General features: G+C 43.6%; 1 protein-coding gene across 1 annotated transcript in view; it reads left to right on the forward strand.

Moving 5' to 3' along the window:
- The first annotated feature begins 2643 nt into the window (after positions 1-2643).
- Positions 2644-23868, forward strand: part of LOC141117569 (NACHT, LRR and PYD domains-containing protein 3-like) — a 31968-nt gene continuing 10743 nt past the window's right edge. Inside the window, exons 1-4 of the mRNA XM_073610477.1 lie at positions 2644-2695; positions 10270-10542; positions 14631-14750; positions 14946-15008. Coding sequence (XP_073466578.1) covers positions 2644-2695; positions 10270-10542; positions 14631-14750; positions 14946-15008 — 508 coding nt within the window. The remainder of the gene's footprint in view (positions 2696-10269; positions 10543-14630; positions 14751-14945; positions 15009-23868) is intronic.

Raw genomic sequence — 23868 nt, forward strand, 5'->3', positions numbered from 1 at the left:
GTACTGGATACGTCACGGTCACTGATGAATGATTGTACTGGACACGTCACGGTCACTGATGAATGATTTTACTGGTCACCTCACGGTCACTGATGAATGATTTTACTGGACACGTCACGGTCACTGATGAATGATTGTACTGGACACGTCACGGTCACTGATGAATGATTGTACTGGACACGTCACGGTCACTGATGAATGATTTTACTGGTCACCTCACGGTCACTGATGAATGATTTTACTGGACACGTCACGGTCACTGATGAATGATTGTACTGGACACGTCACGGTCACTGATGAATGATTGTACTGGACACGTCACGGTCACTGATGAATGATTTACTGGTCACTGAGAAATCAGGTTACTGGTTACCTCATGGTCACTGATGAATGATTTTACTCGTCAATTTTTGTTTTGTTGTTCGAAATTAATATAAGCTGTTGCCTGGGTACTGTGCCACATGAGTGTGGTAATCTGTTGTTCAATGGAATTAATTATTTTTTGGGGGGGGGGCTGTTTGCAGGGGGGCCCCATACAACATTTTGCTATGGGGCCCTGTGATTTCTAGTTACGCCCCTGTTGTACAGTAAACGTTTATGGGGAACTGTGTCAAATGCTTTTGCAAAATCCAGATACACCACGTCTACGGGCCTTCCTTTATCTAGATGGCAACTCACCTCCTCATAGAAGGTTAATAGATTGGTTTGGCAAGAACGATTCTTCATGAATCCATGCTGATTACTGCTAATGATATCGTTCTTATTACTAAAATCTTGTATATAGTCCCTTATCATCCCCTCCAAGATTTTACATACTATTGATGTTAGGCTAACTGGTCTGTAATTCCCAGGGATGTTTTTAGGGCCCTTTTTAAATATTGGTGCTACATTGGCTTTTCTCCAATCAGCTGGTACCATTCCAGTCAATAGACTGTCTGTAAAAATTAGGAACAACGGTCTGGCAATCACCTGACTGAGTTCCCTAAGTACCCTCGGATGCAAGCCATCTGGTCCCGGTGATTTATTAATGTTAAGTTTTTCAAGTCTAATTTTAATTCTGTCCTCTGTTAACCATGGAGGTGCTTCCTGTGTTGTGTCATGAGGATAAACACTGCAGTTTTGGTTACTGAAGCCCCCCGATTCACTCGTGAAGACTGAGGAGAAGAATAAATTCAATACCTTTGCCATCTCCCCCTCCTTTGTAACCAGATGTCCTTCCTCATTCTTTATGGGGCCAATATGGTCTGTCCTCCCTTTTTTACTGTTTACATACTTAAAGAATTTCTTGGGATTTTTTTTGCTCTCCTCCGCTATGTGTCTTTCATGTTCTATCTTAGCTGTCCTAATTGCACCCTTACATTTCTTATTGCATTCTTTATAAAGTCTGAATGCTGAGGATGATCCCTCAACCCTGTATTTTTTGAAGGCCTTCTCCTTTGCTTTTATATGCATTTTTACATTGGAGTTAAGCTATCCAGGATTTTTGTTCGCTCTTTTAAATTTATTACCCAATGGGATACATTGGCTAATGCCCTTATTTAATATGCTCTTAAAGCAAACCCATCTCTCCTCCGTATTCTTTGTTCCTAATATTTTATCCCAATTTATGCCTTTTAGCAAGGTTTGTAGTTTAGGGAAGTTGGCTCTTTTGAAATTCAGTGTCTTTGTATTCCCTTTATGTTTCCTATTTGTGTGATTTATACTGAAACTAATTGACCTGTGATCGCTGTTACCTAAATTGCCCCGTATTTCCACATCTGTGATCAGGTCTGTATTGTTGGTAATCAGTAGATCCAGTAATGTTTTATTTCTAGTTGGTGCGTCTACCATCTGACCCATAAAATTGTCCTGCAAGACATTAAGGAACTGGCGAGCCTTAAATGAATGCGCGGTTCCCTCCGCCCAGTCTATGTCTGGATAATTAAAATCCCCCATTATGATAACACTTCCCATCCTTGCTGCTAATCCAATTTGTGATAGGAGATCCGTCTCCACTTCCTCCTTCAGGTTAGGGGGCCTATAGCATACTCCCAGTATTATTTTCCCCTTAGCTTCATCCCTTTGGAGCTCTACCCATAAGGATTCTACCTCCTCTCTAGCTCCCTCAGTGATGTCATCTCTCACATTCGCTTGTACATTATTCTTGATATATAGGCATACCCCTCCCCCTTTTTTACCCTCTCTATCCTTGCGGTATAGGGTATACCCTTGAATGTTTGCCAGCCAATCATGAGAGCTGCTGAACCAGGTCTCTGAAATTCCCACAAAATCCAAATCCTCCTTGTACAACAGTATCTCTAGTTCACCCATCTTGTCTGCCATGCTCCTGGCATTGGTGAACATGCCACATAGTTTAGACCGGTCGCATATTGTCCTCGTATTGGGTGTTTCAAAATTGCAACTAGGACTTGCTACTATACTCACCTTGTGTTTTTGTGCTTTGGTTAACCTACCACTAATGCCCCCAACACTACCCTCTAGAATATCATCCGCGCTGGCTATCACTGGATTACAAATTTTTTTGTAATTTAAAAAAAAAAAAAGGCCCTTTAAGAGCTATGGGCGGAAGTGACGTTTTGACGTCGCTTTCGCCCAGCAATAATATGGAGATGGGTGGGGGCCATCTTCCCCTCACTCGTCTCCATGCCTAGCAGGAAGAAGGATCAGATCGCCTCCACCGATACCGATGGCTCCGGTAAGCAGCGGAGGGCACTGGAGCTCAGCAGAGGGGGGGGGCCTTTCCCACCACTGGTAAAAATGATCTCATGGCGAATCTGCCGCAGAGACCACTTTTATCTGAAAGCGGACCCCACACTGAAGAAGAGGATACCGGGGTTATGGCAGCTAGGTGCTGCCATATCAACGATATTCCTCTTCAAAGTAGCGACGTACACCTGTGGCGGGTGGTCCATAAGTGGCTAATCACTAAATGAATTCTCAATATTTTTTTCCTGAGGGAAATGTTTGGTTGCAAGTTTTAATTTTTTGTAATTATGGATATTAGTTAGGTTGTGGGGATCCTTTTCTTTCTCTTTTGCAAAATAATGGAAAAAAATTATTAGGTGTGCACTGTGATGTTCTTTATACAGAAACATTTTGGGGAAAACCAGGGAGGGGGGTGGTAGATAACCAGGTAAGTATATGGGATTTGCAGAAATATGAGAATAGTTTTTTTTTTTTTTGTTTCTTCTTTTTTTTATTATTATTATTACTATGAATACTGATGTTTTATTTCTACATAGTTATCTCTCATGCGTTCATCAAATATCTCCTCACAAAGAACTTTAAACGATCTCCCTTGCATTGTTAATAAGAATTATTTTTTCCAGGGCTATGACCGAGGAACCAGCGACAATTTAACACTGTAGCAATATGTCAATTCTAACGCAAGTATTAGTATCTTGGAATATTAGGGGGCTTAGTGACCCAGTAAAGAGACAAGCTTTGTACACTACATTGAAACAATTTTCTCCATCTATTATTTGCCTGCAGGAGACCCATTTAAATATACGTAAATAAAATAATTTGAAACAAGCACAATATAAAATACAATATCATTCTACATATACCACATATTCTAGAGGAGTATCTATATTGATAGCAAATTAAGTAGCCTTCTCCTGTAGACAGGTCCAAATGGACATAAAAGGCTGCTATATTTTCTTATATTGCATACTGTATAGAAAATCATATGTGCTAGCTAACATATATATACCCCCCATACTCCCCATAATCCCCAGGGGTACTTAAAGAGCTATTGAATTTTACATCTGACAAAACGGAAGTTTCCTGGTTAATAATAGGAGATTTCAATAATATTCTTGATTCTTCTTTAGATAGATTTAGCTTGGATACAACTCCAGTAATTTCTGCATGTACTCTTTTTTTCTGTATATACCCTGGAGATAGGCCTTATGGATGTCTGGAGAATGCTACATTCTAATGAGAGAGTGTTTTCCTGCTTCTCTAGCACCCATGGGACCTTATCTAGAATAGACATAGCATTGGTTAAATCTATGATGTTACCTGTCATATCAGAAGCTACATACGCAGCTAGAGGATTGTCCAATCGCTCCCCATTAGTTCTTAAGTTGATTTTAAATTGAACTCACATAAGTACTTTATGGAGAGTCAACTCTGGTGGGTTTTACTTCCTCTTTATTTCCCTGCAAAGGTAAAGCATAATGGGCTACTATGCATCGCATAGTAGCCCATTATGTGTCACCTACCTAAAACAGAAGCCCGCAATGTCACCATTGTCCTCACTAGCAGGGACGTACATCTTCGCCCCTCTTCCTTTGGGGGCCGCGAACTCCGGCTCTGTGACTGGCCGAAATTGCGTGACGTCACTCCCGCGCATGCGTGTGGGAGCCGCCAGTCACGGCATGACCCCTATTAGAAACGGCACGATGCGCCCTTTTGAAAGTGATGCGCCTTAGTCATCGGCGCTCAGGTCTTTCGTAAATATCTCCTAAACCGTTGGAGGTTTAGGAGATATTTCAAGCACCTACAGGTAAGCCTTAATATAGGCTTATCTGCAGGTAAAAGTGGTTTACAGGGTGTACAACCACTTTAAGTAGGCAGGACTGACGAGCAGGATATCATCAACAGCTGAGTAACTGTGGAGAGATAGGAGCTGGCAATTAGCCAACAGCTAAGCGGCCAGCTCAGAGAAGGAATTGCTGAGCCCAGCCCTGACAGTTGATTCTTTACAGGGTGGCCAGCACCCTTGGGAGAATGGTAAGTCTGGAGAACGGCAGTACAGAGACTCTCTGGGACAAAGCAGCAGTCACAAGGTTTCTCAGGAGAAGCATGGACCTGGTGCGAACCATAGCCAGAATGCAATCAGGAGGAATCACAGGAACCCAGGACCGACTGTAACATGGAAGTGGAGGAAAATTGTCGTGACAAGGCGTCAGCCCTTACATTCTTAGTACCGGGTAAGAATGAGACAATGTAATTAAAACTCGACAAGAAAAGAGCCCATCGTGCCCTTCTGGGAGAGAGGCGTTTAGCCTCAGACAAGAATGTGTGATTCTTATGGTCAGTAAGAATGAGAACTGGCACAATGGTACCTTCGAGGAGATGTCTCCATTCTTTCAGGGCTAAAATGATCACCAACAGCTCTCTGTCACCAATCTCGTAATTGCACTCCGCAGGTGACAATTTCTTGGAAAAGTAGCCACAAGGATGAATAGCGCTCTCAGAGGTAGGACGTTGAGACAGAAGGGCGTCAACACCAGTCTCAGAAGCATCAACCTCAAGGATAAAAGGTAACGTAGGATCAGGATGTGCCAACACAGGAGCAGAAACAAAGGCAGCCTTGAGACTCCCAAAGGCCTTAATGGACTCCAGAGACCAACTCTGTGGGTTACCATCCTTTCTGGTCATATCAGCCAGGGGCTTGACCAGAGACGAGAAGTTAGAAATAAACATCCGATAATAGTTGGCAAAGCCCAGGAAACGCTGCAGAGGACGTAAACTCACGGGTCAGGGTCACTGTAGAACTGCCGAAAGTTTCTCTGGGTCCCGAAAAACCAGCAGTGGAAATTACATAACCCAGGAATTTAACCTGTTCACGATGGCACTTCTCCAGTTTACAATAGAGATTGTTATCTCTTAGTTTCTGAAGCACATGACAGACATCTGTGTGGTGGCTCTCCAGGGACTTGGAAAATTTGAGGATATCATTGAGATAAACCACCACACATAACTGCAACAAAACTCGGAGGACATCGTTAATAAATTCCTGGAAAACTTCCGGGGCGTTACAAAGGCCAAAAGGCATTATGAGGTACTCATAATGGCCTGTTCTGGTATTAAATGCAGTTTTCCACTCATCACCCTCCTTGATCCTCATGAGATTGTATGCCCCTCTGAAATCAAGCTTAGTGAAAACCGTTGCTCCCTTGAGGCGGTCAAATAACTCCGTAATCAATGGAATCGGATAGGCATTCTTAATCATGAAAACGATTGAGACCTCTATAATCAATACAAGGTCTCAGTTCACCACTCTTCTTCTTCACAAATGGAGACCACAGAGGGTGCAGACTACCATGCACCCTCTCCTGCCCATGACTGCACTGAACCCTAGGCACTTGTTCTGTATCTCCCTTGTCCCTGTCCAGCACTCAGTGGGATCTGCACAGGAGATCTGACCTGTGGGAGCTACTGGGAGATAAGCTATCACCTGTAAATGCAGAAGCTGGACTTCAGTCCAAGTGATAGTGGTGAGCAGGGATCAGAAGACCTGAGCCAGAGGTGGTGGAACTGAGTTCCCCCTAGTTCCTGCTATAAAAAAGCCCTGTTGCAAGATACTCCTCCATGGCCTTATCCTCCAAGACCGACAAAGGGTAAACCCGGCCACGAGGGGGTATGGCACCAGGTTGAACATCACTTGCGCAATTATACAGCCGGTGTGGAGGCAAACTACCGGCTTGACCTTTGTCAAAGACATCGCTAAAATTGCGGTCCTCCTCCGGCAGGAAGGAGAGTGAAGAGGTGCACAGGACCTTGGCTACCTTCTGGAAGTGTGTCTCACTGCATTGTGGTGACCAGGAGAGAACCTCAGCACGGAGCCAATCAAAAGAGGGGTTGTGCCTCTGTAACCAAGGATAACCAATAACCAGTGGAAACTTAGGTGCGGAAATAACTTGGAATTGGATTATCTCATGGTGAAGAGCCCCTATGGCCATGGACAATGGAACCGTCTCATGAGTCACATGGGCAGGCTGTAGAAGTCTCCCGTCAAGAGCCTTAATGGCAAGTGGAGTGTCACGCAGCTGCAGCGGAATCGAGTGCTTCGATACAAAGGCAGCATCAATGAACAGGCCTGCAGCCCCAGAGTCGATTAGAGCCTGTATCTCGACGGACGACTCGGCCCAAGAAAGGGTGACCGAAACCAGGGGCTTATTTTTCTGGATAACTGGGGATGAAACAACGCCACCTAAGGTCTGTCTGTGACAGGACCTCAAGGTTTGGGCGTTCCCTGAACGGGTAGGACAAGACTTCAAAAAGTGACCTGCCTGGCCACAATAAAGGCACAATCTCTCCCTCCTCCTAAAGGTTCTCTCATCCGCAGAGAGACGCGTGAAACCCAAGTGCATGGGTTCACCTTCACTGACCAACTTGGTACCAGGAGGCATGGGAGGTGAGGGAGGCACGGGTGGGACTGCAAAGATCGGACACACATGTACAGGAGGCTTTCGCAAGTGCTCCTTACAAGAGAGTATTTCACTGAGTCTGGAGTAAATGAGGATGGCAAACGTGATCAACTTCTCCAGCTCAGTGGGTATATCTCGGGCTGCTATCTCATTCCTGATGGTATCTGAGAGACCATGAGAAAAAGCAGCCACGAGGGCGTCATTGTTCCACGTAACCTCTGCTGCCAGCGTGTGGAATTCTATGGCGTAGTTGGCAACAGTTCTAGTACTCTGTTCTATGGACATGAAGCACTTGGCAGCAGAAGTGGAGCGTGCGGGAACGTCAAATACCCTTTTAAATGAAGCCACAAACTCAGGGTAGCACAAGACAACAGTTTTTTGCGTCTCCCATAGAGGGATTGCCCAGGCCAAGGCTCTCTCAGAAAGCAAAGATATCACAAAACCTACTTTGCTTCTGTCCGTGGGAAACGCCTGGGGCAGCATCTCAAAGTATATCCAACTTGGTTGAGACACCCTCTGCATTGGACTGGATTGTCCCCAAATCACTGGGGAAGTGGAGCGGAATCAGACATACCACTTAGAGAGGTAATACTCGAGGCAGGTGCCTGAACAGAGACTGGAGCAGCAGCAGGGTCGGCCTGCAACATAGGTTGTACCGGGGCGGCCACAGTGGGAGATTACAGGTGAGCTGTGCGACTCAGCGTTTGTAATGCCATGGCAAACTGATCCATGCGGTGATCCAGTTCATCCAATCTGAAAAAAATATTACCAACAAGTGGATTGACTGCATCTTCTGGATTCATGGCCTTCGCATACTGTCAGAAACCATGTAAACAGACCAAGACAGAAGTACAGTTAAATCACACTTGTTTAATAATAAAAGTAAAAAGAACAAACGTAGTCAGAACAGAGGCAAAATTCAGTAACCGGAGTGGATAGTCAGCCAAGCCAGAAGTCAGGTATCAATGTAGTGGAACAGCAAGCAGGATCTGGAACCAGAAGGGATGTCAGCAAAGCAAGTCTTGAACAGGATCTCAGGAGATAGTTTCTGTGATCTTGACCAAGGCGAAGGCAAAGAACCTCTGGACTGGATGGCTTAAGTAGGCAGGACTGATGAGCAGGATATCATCAACAGCTGAGTAACTGTGGAGAGATAGGAGCTGGCAAATAGCCGACAGCTGAGCAGCTAGCTCAGAGAAGGAAGGGCTGAGCCCAGCTCTGACAAATAGTACCATAAGCCAAAATATCAAGTTTTTATGTTTTGATGGAAAAAGGTCAAACCAATAGGGGTTTACTTCCTCTTTAAGCCGTCCAGTCCAGAGGATCTCTGCCTTCGCCTTGGTCAACATCACAGAAACTCCTGCGATCCTGTTCAAGACTTGCTTTGCTGACATCCCTTCTGGCTCCAGATCCTGCTTGCTGTTCCACTACATTGATCCCTGACTTCTGGCTTGGCTGACTATCCCTTCCAGTTACTGAACGTTGGCTATGTTTTCACTATGTTTGTTCTTTTTACTTGTATTAATAAACAAGTGTGATTTAACTGTACTTCTGTCTGGGCCTGATTTCATGGTTTCTGACACTATTAACAAGTCTACATAACAGGCCTGGAGCAAAGGGAACCTGGGTGGAGGGCCCACATGACTGGGGGTTGCTGTTAGTGGTTGCACAGGGTGTATCCTGGAAGGGGGTGGTTAAAGAAGGTTTCAGAATGGGTTTGGTGCAATGAGAGAGAGAAGAGGTGGTAACATGGTCAGTGGGGGTGGGGATTAGTCAGTTGGGGTGAGCAAGAGAAGAGGCAACACCATAGATACTTTTTGTTTCTGTGTTGCACTCACAATAGAAAACTTTGATCGATTGCTGGGGCAGCTGCGCTCAAATGCCACAGCGAACGGCCCAGAGTGGCTTAACACTCAGCTGGCTGCGCTTCTGCGGGGGTCAGGTCAGGTTGCTGCTTCCCCTTCCCCTGCTGGTCCACGTGCGAGGAGGTCTGTGTCTTTTGCGCGCTTCAGACAGGAGGAATCCCCCAGGGTGAGCCGCCGCTCAGGAAGCCCAATCGTGGAGCCTCTAGCACCCAGGGCAAATAGCTCCTTCTCTGGCTGATAGGGCTGGGAGGAATCCTTAGCACAGGCGGGACCCGGCCTGGAGGGTGCGCTCCGCTTCCCCCCCTGGCCGCCATTGTTGCAGGCATAGGATTCGGCGGCCCGGTGTGGACGGTCAGCAGTTGCTGGCACAGGCCCCTGCCCCCGGGTGGCCGCAACCATTGTGCACAGCAGCAGAGATCCCGGGGGAGATGGAGATTGCGGGAGAGCAGCATCTGCTGGCCGTCAGAGGGCTCAACACGCGCTGTGGTCTACAGTAAGCCGTGCAGGTGGTCAGGCCCAGGATGATGATGTCACCCCTGGGTGATCGGCCCCCTCTGTCGCAGAAGCATCTCCTGGTGGACAGAGGGACCATTGGTTCGGAGGGGCCCGCAGGGGTGATAGTCCAGCGGGGACCTCTTCAGGAATCCGGAACAGCTGTCAGCTGCTGGTCAGTTGGTTTCCCCTGAGCAGCCTGGTAAGTCCTCATCTGTCCCTGTGTCTGTGTCTAACGCTGTGAACATGCTGTCTGTGTCTTCCCTCCTGTTAGTGGGTCTCCTGGGGTGCCATTAGGGGGTGGGCTGATCCCGATGCCAGTAATGGTGTCTGGGGTTGGGGGAGCCCTGGGTAGTGGCATTTCCTTCCCAGGAACAGGGGGTGCATTGCTGCAGCACCTGTTGTTGACTCTGGTGGGGGGCTTCAAGGACATGGTGGGCAAGGGTGCCATTTTGGGCACCCTCGAACCCACGGTGTCACCAGTCTTGGCCTGGACGACTGGGGGGGTGGGTCAGCTCCGGTCGTGTCACCGTCTATCGTTCTGCTGGTGGTGCAGGTGGCGCCACAACCACCTGCCAAGGCTCCCAGGTTGGCTTCGGTGCTCCCCGGCAGTGCAGAATCTTCCAAGGTAAGTACAGTCGGGGGGGGCACCCCGGGGGTGACATCTTCAGATGGCATACAGCTGGCGGATGCTGTGCGATGTGAAGTGTATGTCTGTTATGAAGGCCCCTTGGGTTCTCATTTAAAAGGGGAGGTGAGGGAGAAGATTTGGAAAGGGGACTATGTGGAGACTTTTTCATTGCTACCACTGGAAAAGTTTAACCTGGACAAGGTTAAGCCTGATGAGAGCAAAAAGGAGGAAGAAGAGAAACTGAGCTATAGACTCATTCCACGGACGTTCCCTAACTGGCTTCAGGCATTTAATATACTAGCAACCGTTATAGGGGAGAAGGCGTCGGAGAACTGTTCAGCGTTGTTTTGTTACTTGGATTTCATCAGTGAAGCCCAGAGGGTGTATGGGGGTGTGGCGTGGCTGCGCTATGATGAGCAGTTCCGGCAGAGGAAGGCTGTGAGACTGTCGTTACAATGGGATCACCAAGACATCGGCTTGTGGATGAAACTTATGATACAAGCTAGGGTTGCGCCGTCTCCATTTCTTGAGGGGGCGGGGGGTGCCCAAGCCTCTTCACCATCGGCCACAAAGCGCAAGGGGTTCTGCTGGCAGTTTAACGAGGGCACCTGCAAATTTGGAGGCTCCTGCTGTTTCCGGCATGAGTGTTGGGGCTGCGGAGGAGCTCACCCCTTGTCAAAATGCTTCAAAAAAGGAAAGAAATCGTCCGACACTGCTCATTCAACTTTTCCTTTCCTATATGTTTACTCACTTATCTGGGCAATGGTCTCATGTCAATACAATATAGGACTATTTTGGAATCGTTGAGACTTTTTCTCACTGGTATCTTTCCCTGCATATAATGAACCTTCAGATTCGATTTTTTGAACGTAGGTAGCTAAGCCTTTTGCAACTGCAACCAGGTTCAGAGCGTTCCCTCTTCCCCCTTTTTTTCCCTCCTCCCACCCCCCTCCCTCCCTTTCCTGCCTTCTCTTCCCCCTTTTCCTTTTCTCCTTCTTTCTCTTTTTCTCCTTCTCTATTATTTTTATTTTCTATTCTATTTTATTTTATAATTTTATTTTTACTTTCTTTCTTTTTATTTTTTATTTATTTTTATTTAATTTTATTTTTATTTGTATTTTTATTATTATTTCTATTGTCATATTTATTATTATTTTCATTTATTTTTATTTTTATTATTCTCCATTTTCTGTTAGTAGAATTAGTATTTCTTCTTATTCATTTATTTTTTATTATTTTCATTTCTATTTTATTTTCACCACTTTTGCTCTCCCCTTCTCCTTTTCTCTCTTCTCCTCGGTGATCTACAATCCTTTTCTTTCTTATCTATCTTCAACTCCTTGGTCCCGATCCCCCCTTTCTTCCCCTCGTGTTTATCTCTCTTTCTTTTGTTTTTTCCACTTCTTGCTCTTCTCTTCTCACATCACTCACTCTGCCCACACCTACTCCTCCTCCCCACCTCCCCCTATTGGATGTAGTCTGCCTTGATGGGTGGGGCCAGCCGGCGTCATTAGTTTCTATGACATCGGTGACCCTGGTGTTCTGCCGAGAAAGTTCCGCACGGCGGATAAGTTCCCCCCTCTACTGCGCATGTGCAGTAGGATCCGGCGGAAATAGCCGAAGCCGAACAGCTGAAGATCAGCTGTACACGGCGCCTGTAAGAGGGCCCCTCGCGGGCTCGCTTCGCTCGCCACGCTTCGGGCACGGCCTTGCTGCGCTCGGCACTTTTAGATTCCCCCTCTAGGTCCACTTGCATGGTGGGGAAGGAGCCTGGACCCAGAGCGCAGGCGCCGTGTACAGCTGATTGAAGCGTTTGAGCTTCGGCTATCTCTGGCGGCTGACAGTAGTACGTACTGCGCAGGCGCTGCGCCTGCGCAGTACAGGGGGGAACTTATCCGCTGAAGGAACTTATTCGGCAAGACACCGGCAATGCAGCGTCCCTTGTTGCTTGGTTACCACTCGCGCATCACGCACGCGTGGCCGGCGATGACTGCTGAAGTCTGAAACATCCACCCCCACACAGGCTCCCACCTGGCGCCGATAACATGCTGTTCCACGGCATCGGCGGCCCCCGGCACTACAGCGTCCCTGTTGCCTGGTCACCGCTGCTGCATCGCGCATGTGCGATCGGTATTGCCGTGTTAATGGAACGAATGCTTCCCTGCACTAGCGCTGATTGACATCTAGATTGTGTGATCACTAGTTTTGTTCCCTAGCAACGGGCTCATCCCTATAATGACTCAGGATCCATGATACTGAATTTCACATGACAGAATACAGGTAATGCCAGTAGTTTCTTAACCCCTAATTTATATATGTTTGGCGATCTGTTTTAATTATGTTATCCTTTTATTATGCTATTTTTTAGCATTTTTGGCGGGATTTGTGATGTCATACCTCTCTGGGGGGGAGGAGCTTTGGTTTTTCTTGATGTTTTCTTTATTTTTTTTGATTGGTTGATGGTTATTTAAATTCTCTCCACTGTATTTCACCTGTATCACATGCCTGACGAAGGGGTCCTGCGTGACTCCGAAACGTTGCACCTTTTTGTGTTGTGATCATGCAATAAACTAAACCGTTTGGACACCCCCTTGTGTTGATCCTTGGTGTGCTGGCAAGTATCTACATTGCGACGCTGGAAAGAGGGACGACGCCAGTAAGGGGGGAAAAAATGGCACCGTATCTAAGTAGGTATCCAAGCAGGGTAGCTGCACGGACGCTGTGGTTGGGCTTTAAGGAGGGCTTCCCAAATCCAACTATGTTGGACCGGGTCCCCCCTGTTTCGGCTAACCTTAAGTCTGCTTATGAACATCCTGATGTAGTTTCTAGTAAGCTGCTGAAGAAAGTGACATTGGGAAGGATGGCCGGCCCATTTGTGTTGCCGCCGGTGGGGGACTTAGTGGCTTCACCACTGGGTGTGGTACCCAAGCGGGAACCGAATCAATTTAGGCTCATTCACCACCTGTCTCACCCTAATGCCCGTACACACGATCGGATTTTCCGACGGAAAATGTGTGATAGGACCTTGTTGTCGGAAATTCAGACCGTGTGTAGGCTCCATCACACATTTTCCACCGGATTTTCCGACACACAAAGTTTGAGAGCAGGATATAAAATTTTCCGACAACAAAATCCGTTGTCGGAAATTCCGATCGTGTGTACACAAATCCGAGGGACAAAGTGCCACGCATGCTCAGAATAAATAAAGAGATGAAAGCTATTGGCCACTGCCCCGTTTATAGTCCCGACGTACGTGTTTTACGTCACCCCGTTTAGAACGATCGGATTTTCCGACAACTTTGTGTGACCGTGTGTATGCAAGACAAGTTTGAGCCAACATCCGTCGGAAAAAATCCTAGGATTTTGTTGTCGGAATGTCCGATCAATGTCCGAACGTGTGTACGGGGCATAAGAGGCGGAGCAGCTTGGAGTTTGTGGGATCTCATATGAAAAATAGAATCTGACAGAGAGTAGAGTCCATAGGTGTGCCACATCCCTGTAACATGAACAGAAAAGGGGGTTCCCTAAAATGGGATTTTAAAGGCACTAATACATAAATAATATCATATGAAAAAATATATTTTTATTTACAAAAAACATATATTGTAAATAAAAATATATTTTTTCATATGGTATTTATGTGTTAGTGCCTTTAAAATCCCATTTTAGGGGAACCCCCCTTTTCTGTTCGTGGGATATCATATTGACACTGTGATGTCGTTGGTTCTTAAGTCAGTGGCAGAGGCTACTTGGCGGGCTTATGAGCGGGTGTGGAGAGAATGTCACAAGCTGGTAAGTAGGGTCCGGGGTGTTGTTCCAGCGATGAAGACCGGCTACACACCCTGTTGTACTTTCTGGGTAATAATTGTGAGGACGGGGTGTCTGTTGCTCGGGTTAACAGTAAGATGGCGGGCCTGGCTTTTTTGTTTACATTGAGTGGTGTGGAGGATGTTACATAGGCTTTCATAGTTCGGAAGGCGTTGAGGGGTCACAGAAAAGGATGCAGTAGGCCGGATACCCGGCAACCAGTGTCTTTGGGGATGTTGGTGGAGTTGACGGGGGTGCTGCCCACTGTATATTTCACCCCTTTTGAGGTTCAGCTGTTTAGGACAGCTTTGGGCCTTGGCCTTTTTTGGGGCACTGAGGGTGGGTGAGTTGGTCAGTCCTTCCATATCGGTGGCTGGGAGATTGGATGTCTCGGATGTTACAGTCCAGGGTGACACTGCTACGCTCCTTATTCATAAGTCGAAAACCAATCAGATGGGTAAAGAAGCCAGGGTGGTACTAGGGGCAGTGGAGGGTCTTGTGCCCGGTCGTGGTGATAAGGGAATGGGTGGGGTTGTGGCCTGCTGGGCCTGGCCCCTTTTTAGTCCACAGGGACGGGTTGGCATTGTCTCGGTATCAGTTTGTGAGTGTGTTCCAAAAATGCTTGGAGGCGGGTGGTTTCTCTTTGAGGGACTATTCTTCTCATTCATTCAGGATTGGAGCGGCCACTGAGAAGGCGCATTGGGGTGTCAGCGATCAGGTACTTCAACGTATTGGTCGTTGGGAATCTCACCGATTTTGGTTATATGTACGCCCTCATCTCCTTTGAAGCAGGTGAAAAAGGGGGAGGTGGAGCCCTCAACTCAAGGTGTTGGGGGGTCATGGGGTGTCTATGACCTTTTTGGTGTTGTTGTGTGGTGTTGATTGTGTGTGGCCTTTCTGGTCTGGGAATGGTAGTGCAATGTGGTCTCTATGTTTGGTGTCTTGGGTCTTGTTGCCTATGTTCTTTTTTGTGTTTCTGTTTTTCAGGCCCGATGTGCCTGATGTGGATCCTGGGTCACTCCTATGTTCACTGGGGGGCTAGGAGGGCTGGTTAGACCGGAAGGCAGGCAGCTGGGTTTTTTCCAGGGTGGAGGCCACGGTCCGCTGGATCGGTATACCTGGCATGCTGTGGTCCCAAGTAGTGCCGGAGATACAGCGGTACGCCAGGATGGATAGGCCTCCTGATGTGCTGCTTCTGCATGTTGGGGGCAATGACAGTATCAGGGCATCCAGGAACCTCATTAGAGACATACAGTGGGATTTCCTTCGGTTGCGTATGGCCTTTCCAGATACTGTCTTAATATGGTCAGACATCATTGGTAGAGCAGCTTGGAGGGGGGCTAGGTCGGTGGAAAGGATAAATAAGGCCAGGATCAAGGTCAACAAAGCAGTGGCAAAATGTGTAGTCCGCAATGGGAGGCTGGTGGTTCGCCATTGTGAGTTAGAAGGAGATTTTGGCCTGTATTTAAGGGGAGGTGGGATTCACTTGTCAGCTGTGGGCATAGATGTGTGGTTCCTGGGGCTCCAGGAAGGTCTCCAACCAGCCTTGAGGCTGTGGCGGGCCACCCACGTGTAAGGTGTCACTAGTGGGCACCTGTGGCAGGGGTCTCTTGTTCATGAAGGTCGAAATGGTGGAAGGTATACAGTATATGGTGTGGAACGGGTTGGGCCTATCTCAGTATGGGTACCTTCCCTATATGGTAATAATGGACTATCGGTCATCGAGCTGTATTGGGCAAGAAGGTGGCAATAGTTGTCCCTGAGCTGGTGGGATCGCAGCTAGGGGCCAGGATGCGGAAGTGGTGGTGGTACAGCCGATGCGATAGAATACCTTCCTTCATGAACCTCAGACATAACATTCAGTATATATATGTTAAAAAGTTGTTATAATATTTATATTTAAATGGAAGTTAATTTATGGAATTTTGTTATGGTTGTTAATAAAGGGGCCAGACGGCCATTTCATCCAGAAGGTGTGGTGTGTTTTATTGGGAATGTAAGGGTAAGTAATGCAAGAGTGGGGTGGTCAACAGGTTAGAAAACCATACATCAGCATACACCAGTCATGTATTTCTACAGATCTATTGGGATTCATTAAAAGCCTATATGAGAGGTCTGTTTATTTGTCAAATTTCAAGAATAAAAAAAGATCTAGGGACTGGGAATATTCAGTGACTGAAGATGTCTTAAAGGCTGAACTTCAATATATAGCAAACCCTATTAAAGAAACACAGCAGATATGGATACAAAAACAACAGATATATTCTTTTTTGTTTACAAACTTTTTTATTTGGTACAAAGAAATAGTACAAAAAGCTTATTGACATATGCCATAAAATGTACAAAGTAATTTCTACAAAAAGGAATAACAATATATATTAAGCGGTTCTTGAATGGACTATAAATTTATATATAAATATAGCAATTCCTATTATACATTAAACTCTATATTCATATAATACTCTTCAGTGAACTTCAGTATTTAGTAGAATTATTCAGGGTTAAAGAAGAGATTAGCATGGTTAAACCATGGGTCCCATTTCTTTGTGTAGAATTGGTTAGTGTTTTGTATTGTGTGGAATATTTTTTCCATTAAATTAATATTGTTAATTCTGGTTTTCAAATGTGAAAGAGGAACTGTGGGGGATTTCCAATGGTATGCTATCAACCAGTGTACAGCAATACATATTGTGTGGATCAATCTCATATTATGTATGGAAAGACCGATGATAGGGGAAAATAAGAGACAGTTATAGATAGTGAGATTTTGGAGGCAAATTTTTCCAGTTGTTTCCATATCTGAGTAACTCTATCACAATCCCAGAAGATATGAGAAAAGGATCCTGCTGAATTGCAACCTCTGAAACATGTATGAGTGGTGTCAGGGAAAATAGCATGAATTTTAACTGGAGTATAATACCACCTTGTAAAAAGTTTGATTGCAGTTTCTTTGATCGTAATTGATCTTGTGTAAATTAATTATACATTTGTCCCAATTTTCCATTGTAAATGAGAAATCACATTCTTGTTCCCACTTGAGCATATAGGGAAGTTTGGATTGTTCTGCATTATTGACTAGATTAGAGTAGATTTCAGATATCAGGCCTGCTCTCCTAGGTGTTTTTAGACAAATGTTTTCAAAAAATGATGGTGGGAGTGAGTTTACTGTTTGGAAATATGTACTAAAAAATTGTCTAATTTGGAGCAATTTATTAAACTCTGTATTGTGGATCTGATGTCTAGATTTCAATGAAGAGAAGGAAGTGAAGTTGTTGTTTTCTAAAAAAATATAGAGGGATATTAGGTTATTATTTGTCCACCATGAAAAGTCTCCTCTCTCATTTGAGGTAAGGGGGAATTTTGGGTCACCAATAAAAGATGCAAGTGGAGGTGTGTTAGAGGTTAAGTTATATTTTTTGTTATGTAGTTTCCATAATTGATATGAATGTGAGACTAATTGATTAAGGTTGTCTAGGATGTGAGTTGATACTTTATTACCCCATAATATACTTGAGATAGAATATGGTTGGATGGAGTCTTTTTCAAATCTAACCCATGGGACTTTGGGGTTGGGAATGTGCCATTGTGCTATTTGTGACCATCTGGCGGCTAGGTAATAAAGCCAGAAGTCTGGGAGACCTAGACCACCATTTTTCTGTGGATTGTGTAATACTGATCTAGATAGACGTGAACGGGAGTCTGACCAGATAAATGTATTGATTTCTGTTTGGAATTTAGTAATAGTTACTTTATTTAATCTGATTGGGAGGGCTTTAAATAGGTATAAAATTTTTGGTAAGATTGTCATCTTAATCGCTGTAATTCGGCCAAGGAACGATATTTTAAAAGATTTCCATAATTTGAGCATCAATCTAATTTTTTGTATTAATGGGGTGTAGTTTTTTGAGGAAAGGTCATTAATATTTGGTGTAAGAAATATACCAAGATAAGGGAGAGAATCCATTGACCATGAGAAATTGAATGAGGAACGTAAGGAGTCTAATTGGGATGATGGGATGTTAATTGGCATACCTATAGATTTGGTGACATTCACTGTTAGGCCAGATAGTGAGGCAAATGTTTTAAGAGTATGTAGTAAATTTGGTAAAGCAATATTGGGTTGTGTGAGGAATAATACCATGTCGTCCACATACATACTCAATTTATAGGTATTATTGTTAGAATTATAACCTTTTATATCTGGGTTGTGCAGTTTTGCTGTAGCTAAGGGTTCAAGCGCTAATGCGAATAATAAGGGAGATAGGGGACAACCCTGTCTTGTTCCTCTGCCTAGTCTGAAAAAGTCTGAATTACAACCTGGTAATCTAATCCTAGTAGATGGGTTATGATAAAGAGCGTGAAAGGCGTGGAGAAATTCTCCTAAGAAGCCGTATCTTTTCAGAACTAAGTCAAGGAAATCCCAGGATACACTATCGAATGCTTTATTGATATCGAGACTAAGAAGTAAAACAGATTTGGAGTTGATATTTGCGTCTTGTATTATGTTAGTGGCTAATCTAATGTTGTCTGTAATTTGTCTACCAGGTATGAACCCTGATTGGTAGGGGGAGATTAGTGAGGGAATTATTAATGCAAGTCTATTGGATAATAATCTACAGAATATCTTAAGGTCATTGTTTATTACAGAAATTGGTCTGTAGTTTTGTGGCAATGTGTGGTCTTTGTTTGGTTTTGGGATAAGAGACATATTTGCAAGAAGCATTTCTTCTGGGAACTGTTCTCCTTTAGGAATCTTGTTATATAATTTTGCTAAATTTGGTGTTAATAATTGTTGATATTGTTTATAATAGAATGAGGTGAAACCATCTGGGCCCGGAGCTGAGTTTTTGTTAAGGGATTTTATTATATGATGTATTTCCTCCTCTGTGCATGGGACGTTTAAAGCATCTATTTGTGTTTGGGTTAGCTTTGGAAATGGGATTTTCTCCAACAAGGACATTGCTGTGGGCGGGATCGATGATTTAGGAGCTGAAAGTAGGTAAGAGTAGAATTTTTTAAAGATAGATAATATTTCTTGTGGATGAGTGACTAATTGGTTTGAGTTATTTTTAAGTTTATATACATGGGTGGGTTTTATAGATTGGTTAAGCTTGCGGGCAAACATTGATGAGTATGCATTACTTGACAGGAAAAATTTTGCTTTTGACCATCTAAGGGACTTTTCTGCTTTATATGTGAGTAATGAGTCTAATTCATTACGTTTTGGGGATATTAATGAATATATGTTTGGGTCGTTCTTGTTGGTATGAATTTTGTATAGGTTGTGAAGATCTTTAGTAAGGGTATGGATTTTTTCCCATTTTAGTTTATTACATCTTGCTGCTCTTTTGATGAGAAGGCCTCTTAAAACAGCCTTATGTGCTAACCATAATGAAGTTGGAGAGATCTCTGGGGTGGAATTTAGATTGAAATAGTCTTTTATTTCTAAAGCGATCTCCTGGTTGTGTATGGGGTCTGTTAGAATTGATTCGTTAATTCTCCACGAATATGGAATAGAAGTGAGGCCTATAAATTGAGTATTAAACGTTATGATTTGATGGTCTGACCAAGCACACAGGTGTATTGAGGCGTCGTGGGAGTTGGCAAGGATTATTGGAGTGCAAAAGATGTAATCAATACGTGAGTATGAATCGTGTGGGTGAGAGTAATAGGTATACTCACGAGCACCTAAATTCAAAGATCTCCACGTATCGATTAGTTGTAGACTATTTATGTGCGTTATAGTTGTTTTTGAGAAAGTTTTGGAGTTTTGATTTTGTTTGCTGCAGTCTAAGTTAGGTTGGTAGGCCGAATTAAAATCACCACCCAAAATAATATGTGGTGAGTGGTATTGTTTTAGTATATTAAAGAAATTTGTGAAAAAAGTAGTTTGTGAATCATTTGGTGCATATACGTTAGCAATGGTTAGTTCTCTACCGGATAACAGTCCTTTTATGATGATGTACCTACTATCTTGATCTTTATAAACCTGTTGAACCTCCAATGGAAAAGAATGGTGGATAAAAATTGCCACACCTTTAGTTTTGGAGGTGAATGTGGTATAAAAGGATTGATTAAAAGCTTTATGGAAATATGTGGGGTGTCCATCTTTCATGAAATGCGTTTCTTGTAACAATAATACTTTGGCATTTAGTTTTTTATATTGCAAGAATGCTTTTTTCCTCTTATGTGGTGAATTAAATCCTTGGACGTTGTGAGATAAGATTGTTATAGTCATGTGGTTGGAAACAAATTTGGGGGCTCATCAGGAAGTAATAAGATTGGATAAAATAAGGGAAATATGGTATATAATTGACGAATTGTAATAGGGATAGATACTGTAAAATAGGCGTACAAGGATTTAATCCAGTGAATAATCTTTACAATCAAGTGCAGCTTGAGGCATAACAAAAAAATTGTACCATAATTTTTCTGTATAGTGTCTAAGAGTAACATAACATTAATTAAGAGTAAACAAAATTTGTAGTGAACAAACTGTATGGGGTTGGAAAGAAAATCATTTTCTAACCGACTGAGAAAGTTAAAACGAACCATAGAATTTAAACTCAGTCTTTGAGTATATGAGGCAAAATTTTTGCGTCTAACAAGAGTTAACATTAATAAGAACATAAAAAGATATATGAATAATCTTTTAGGGAAAAAATAGAAAACATTTCTCTAATGAGAGAATATGTAGAGACTGAGAGGGGGTCAATCATGTCGGCATAGGCGGGACGCCACCTCCAATGTCATAGGAAAGTATAACTGTACAGCTTATGTCTAGTATTCTAGAGCTTAAAGACGGTGTAAATGTATCTATTATTGATACCTGAGGGAAAGGGAGCTATGGAAGAAAAATAAAAAACAACAGATATATTCCAGTATCTCTCGTAAAAAAAAGCAGAGCAGAAACATTTTTTCCTTCAGCAACCTTATTTTGAGGATGGGGAAAAGACGGGTCATCTTTTGTCTTCAATTGTAAAATGCTAAAAACCAATGTCACAAGTAGTTGAATCACAAATTTCTCCTACTGAAATTGTGCAAACAACTTTGAAGATTTCATCAGCTTTTCTTAATTTCTACAAAAACCTGTATAGTAGCAAAGTATCCTATAAGGAGACTGATTTGAAACTCTTCTTGAATTCCATTAAGTTAGCAGAACTATCAGAGAGTGATAGGGAGATGCTGGACCAACCCCTGTCATTAGAGGAACTTCAAATGGCTTCTGCTAATTTGCCTAATAATAAAGCCTCAGGTCCAGATGGGTTACCAGGGGAGGTTTATAAGGTTTTTGGAGAAGACTTGTTGCCTGAATTGTTGGAGGTCTTTGATACAGCATTTGAAAGTTGTTATGTATCATATTCTATGAATGAAGCAATTATTATAGTGTTGTTAAAACCTGATAAAATCCCTAGTAACCCTGAATTATATTGTCCAAGTTCATTACTTACCTCAGATTTGAAGCTACTGGCAAAATGTTAGCCACCAAATTGACAAAAGTAATACCTAGGATAGTGCATAAGGATCAATCAGGCTTTATCCCAAATAGATCCACGGCAGTGAATATAAGGCATTTATTTCTTAATTTACAGGCTCCGTCTGAAAACCTGGGTAATAAAACTATATTGTCACTTGACGCTGCTAAAGCTTTTGATAGCATAGAATGGGAATTTTTTGTGGCATCGTTTAGAAAAATTTGGCTTTGGACCCCAGTTTATAAGATGGATACAATTTCTTTATACTGCCCCAGTGGCACGGGTGCAAGAAAATTTACATATATCAGCACCTTTTTCACTGCAATGAGCAACAAGACAGGGATGCCCATTATCACCTTTGCTTTAGCTCTAGAACCTCTGGCTGCCTCTATTCTCAATCAAAGAATATTATTGAGTTTTGTAGATCAATGGGAGAGGATAAAATTGCCTTATATGCTGATGATACACTTCTATTTTTGGGAGATACCTTGTCTTCATTGGAGGCAGTAATGTCTTTAATTAATACATATGGTTCTTTTTCAGGCTTTAGGATAAATTGGGATAAGTCAGTACTTTTACCAGTTGACCCCTTGGTGACCAATCCACCAATCTCTGCTTCTCAGATTGCTGTAGTCTCCACATTTAAATATCTAGGGGTTCATGTTACATCACAAGTGAATACATATGTGAAGAGGAATATGACCCCATTACTTAAGCAGCTTGGGCAAGTGGGGAAAATCTGGAGTAATTTGCCTTTAACTATAATAGGTAGAGCCAATTTGATAAAGATGATTTGGATGCCACAACTATTATATTTGTTACATAACTGCCCCATATGGTTACTAGGGATGAGCCGAACACCCCCCTGTTCGGTTCGCAGCAGGACATGCGAACAGGCAAAAAATGTGTTTGAATACGCGAACACCGTTAAAGTCTATGGGACACGAACATGAATAATGAAAATTGCTCATTTTAAAGGCTTATATGCAAGTTATTGTCATAAAAAGTGTTTGGGGACCTGGGTCCTGCCCCAGGGGACATGGATCAATCCAAAAAAAAGTTTTAAAAATGGCTGTTTTTCGGGAGCAGTGATTTTAATAATGCTTAAAGTGAAACAATAAAAGTGAAATATTCCTTTAAATTTTGTACCTGGGGGTGTCTATAGTATGCCTGTAAAGTGGCGCATGTCTCCCGTGTTTAGAACAGCCTGAGAGCAAAATGACATTTCTAAAAGGAAAAAAAGTCATTTAAAACTACTCGCGGCTATTACTGAATTGTTCGGGTCTCTGCAATACACATAAAAGTCATTGAAAAAAATGGCATGGGATTCCCCTAGTCAATTACCAGGCCCTTTGGGTCTGGTATGAATAATAAGGGGAACCCCGAACCAATGGGGAGGATGTCCCCATGTTGATGGGGACAAGGGCCTCATCCCCACAACCCTTGGCCGTTGGTTGTGAGGGTCTGCAGGCGGGGGTCTTATCGGAATCTGGAAGCCCCCTTTAACAAGGGGACCCCCAGATCCCGCCCCCCCCTGTGTGAATTGGTAATGGGGTACAAATGTACCCCTACCATTTCACAAAAAAAGTGTCAAAAATTTAAAAAAGACAATAGCCGTTTTTTAACAATTCCTTTATTAAATGTCTTCTTCTTTCCCTGCTTCTTCTTCCATCTTCTTCTGGTCTTCCTTTGGTTTTCCTATTATTCCCCCGCTTCTTCCTCTATCTTCCTCTGCTTGTTCCTCCGGTATCTTCCTCTGGTCTTCTCCTCCGGCATCTTCCTCTGGACGAAACGCCTCCACATGTTGAGGGCATGTGGCCTGGTATGGTTCAGGAGGGGGGGGCACTCGCTCACCCCCCCTCTTTTCCTGTGGCCTGCCAGGTTGCATGCTCGGTAAAGGGTCTGGTATGGATTTTTGGGGGGACCCCTACACCATTTTTTTAAAATTTTGGCATGGGGTTCCCCTTAATATCCATACTAGACCTGAAGGGCCTGGTATGGAATTTAGGGGGACTCCCACGCAATTTTTTTTTTCATTTTGGTTCGGGGTTCCCCTTAATATTTATACCAGACCCAAAGGGCCTGGTAATGGACTGTGGGGGAATCCCATGCCGTTTTTTTCAATGACTTTTATGTGTATTGCAGAGACCCGACAATTCATTAATAGCCGCGAGTAGTTTTAAACGACTTTTTCCTTTAGAAATGTCATTTTGCTGTCAGACTGTTCTAAACACGGGAAACATGAGCCCCTTTACAGGCATACTATAGACACCCCCCAGGTATGAAATTTAAAGGAATATTATACTTTTATTGTTTCACTTTAAGTATTATTAAAATCACTGCTCCTGAAAAAACGGCCGTTTTTGAAACTTTTTTTGCATTGATACATGTCCCCTGGGGCAGGACCCGGGTCCCCAAACACTTTTTATGACAAT

Source organism: Aquarana catesbeiana, linkage group LG13 (genome assembly GCF_042186555.1).
Source record: "Aquarana catesbeiana isolate 2022-GZ linkage group LG13, ASM4218655v1, whole genome shotgun sequence".
Lineage (NCBI taxonomy): Eukaryota > Metazoa > Chordata > Amphibia > Anura > Ranidae > Aquarana > Aquarana catesbeiana.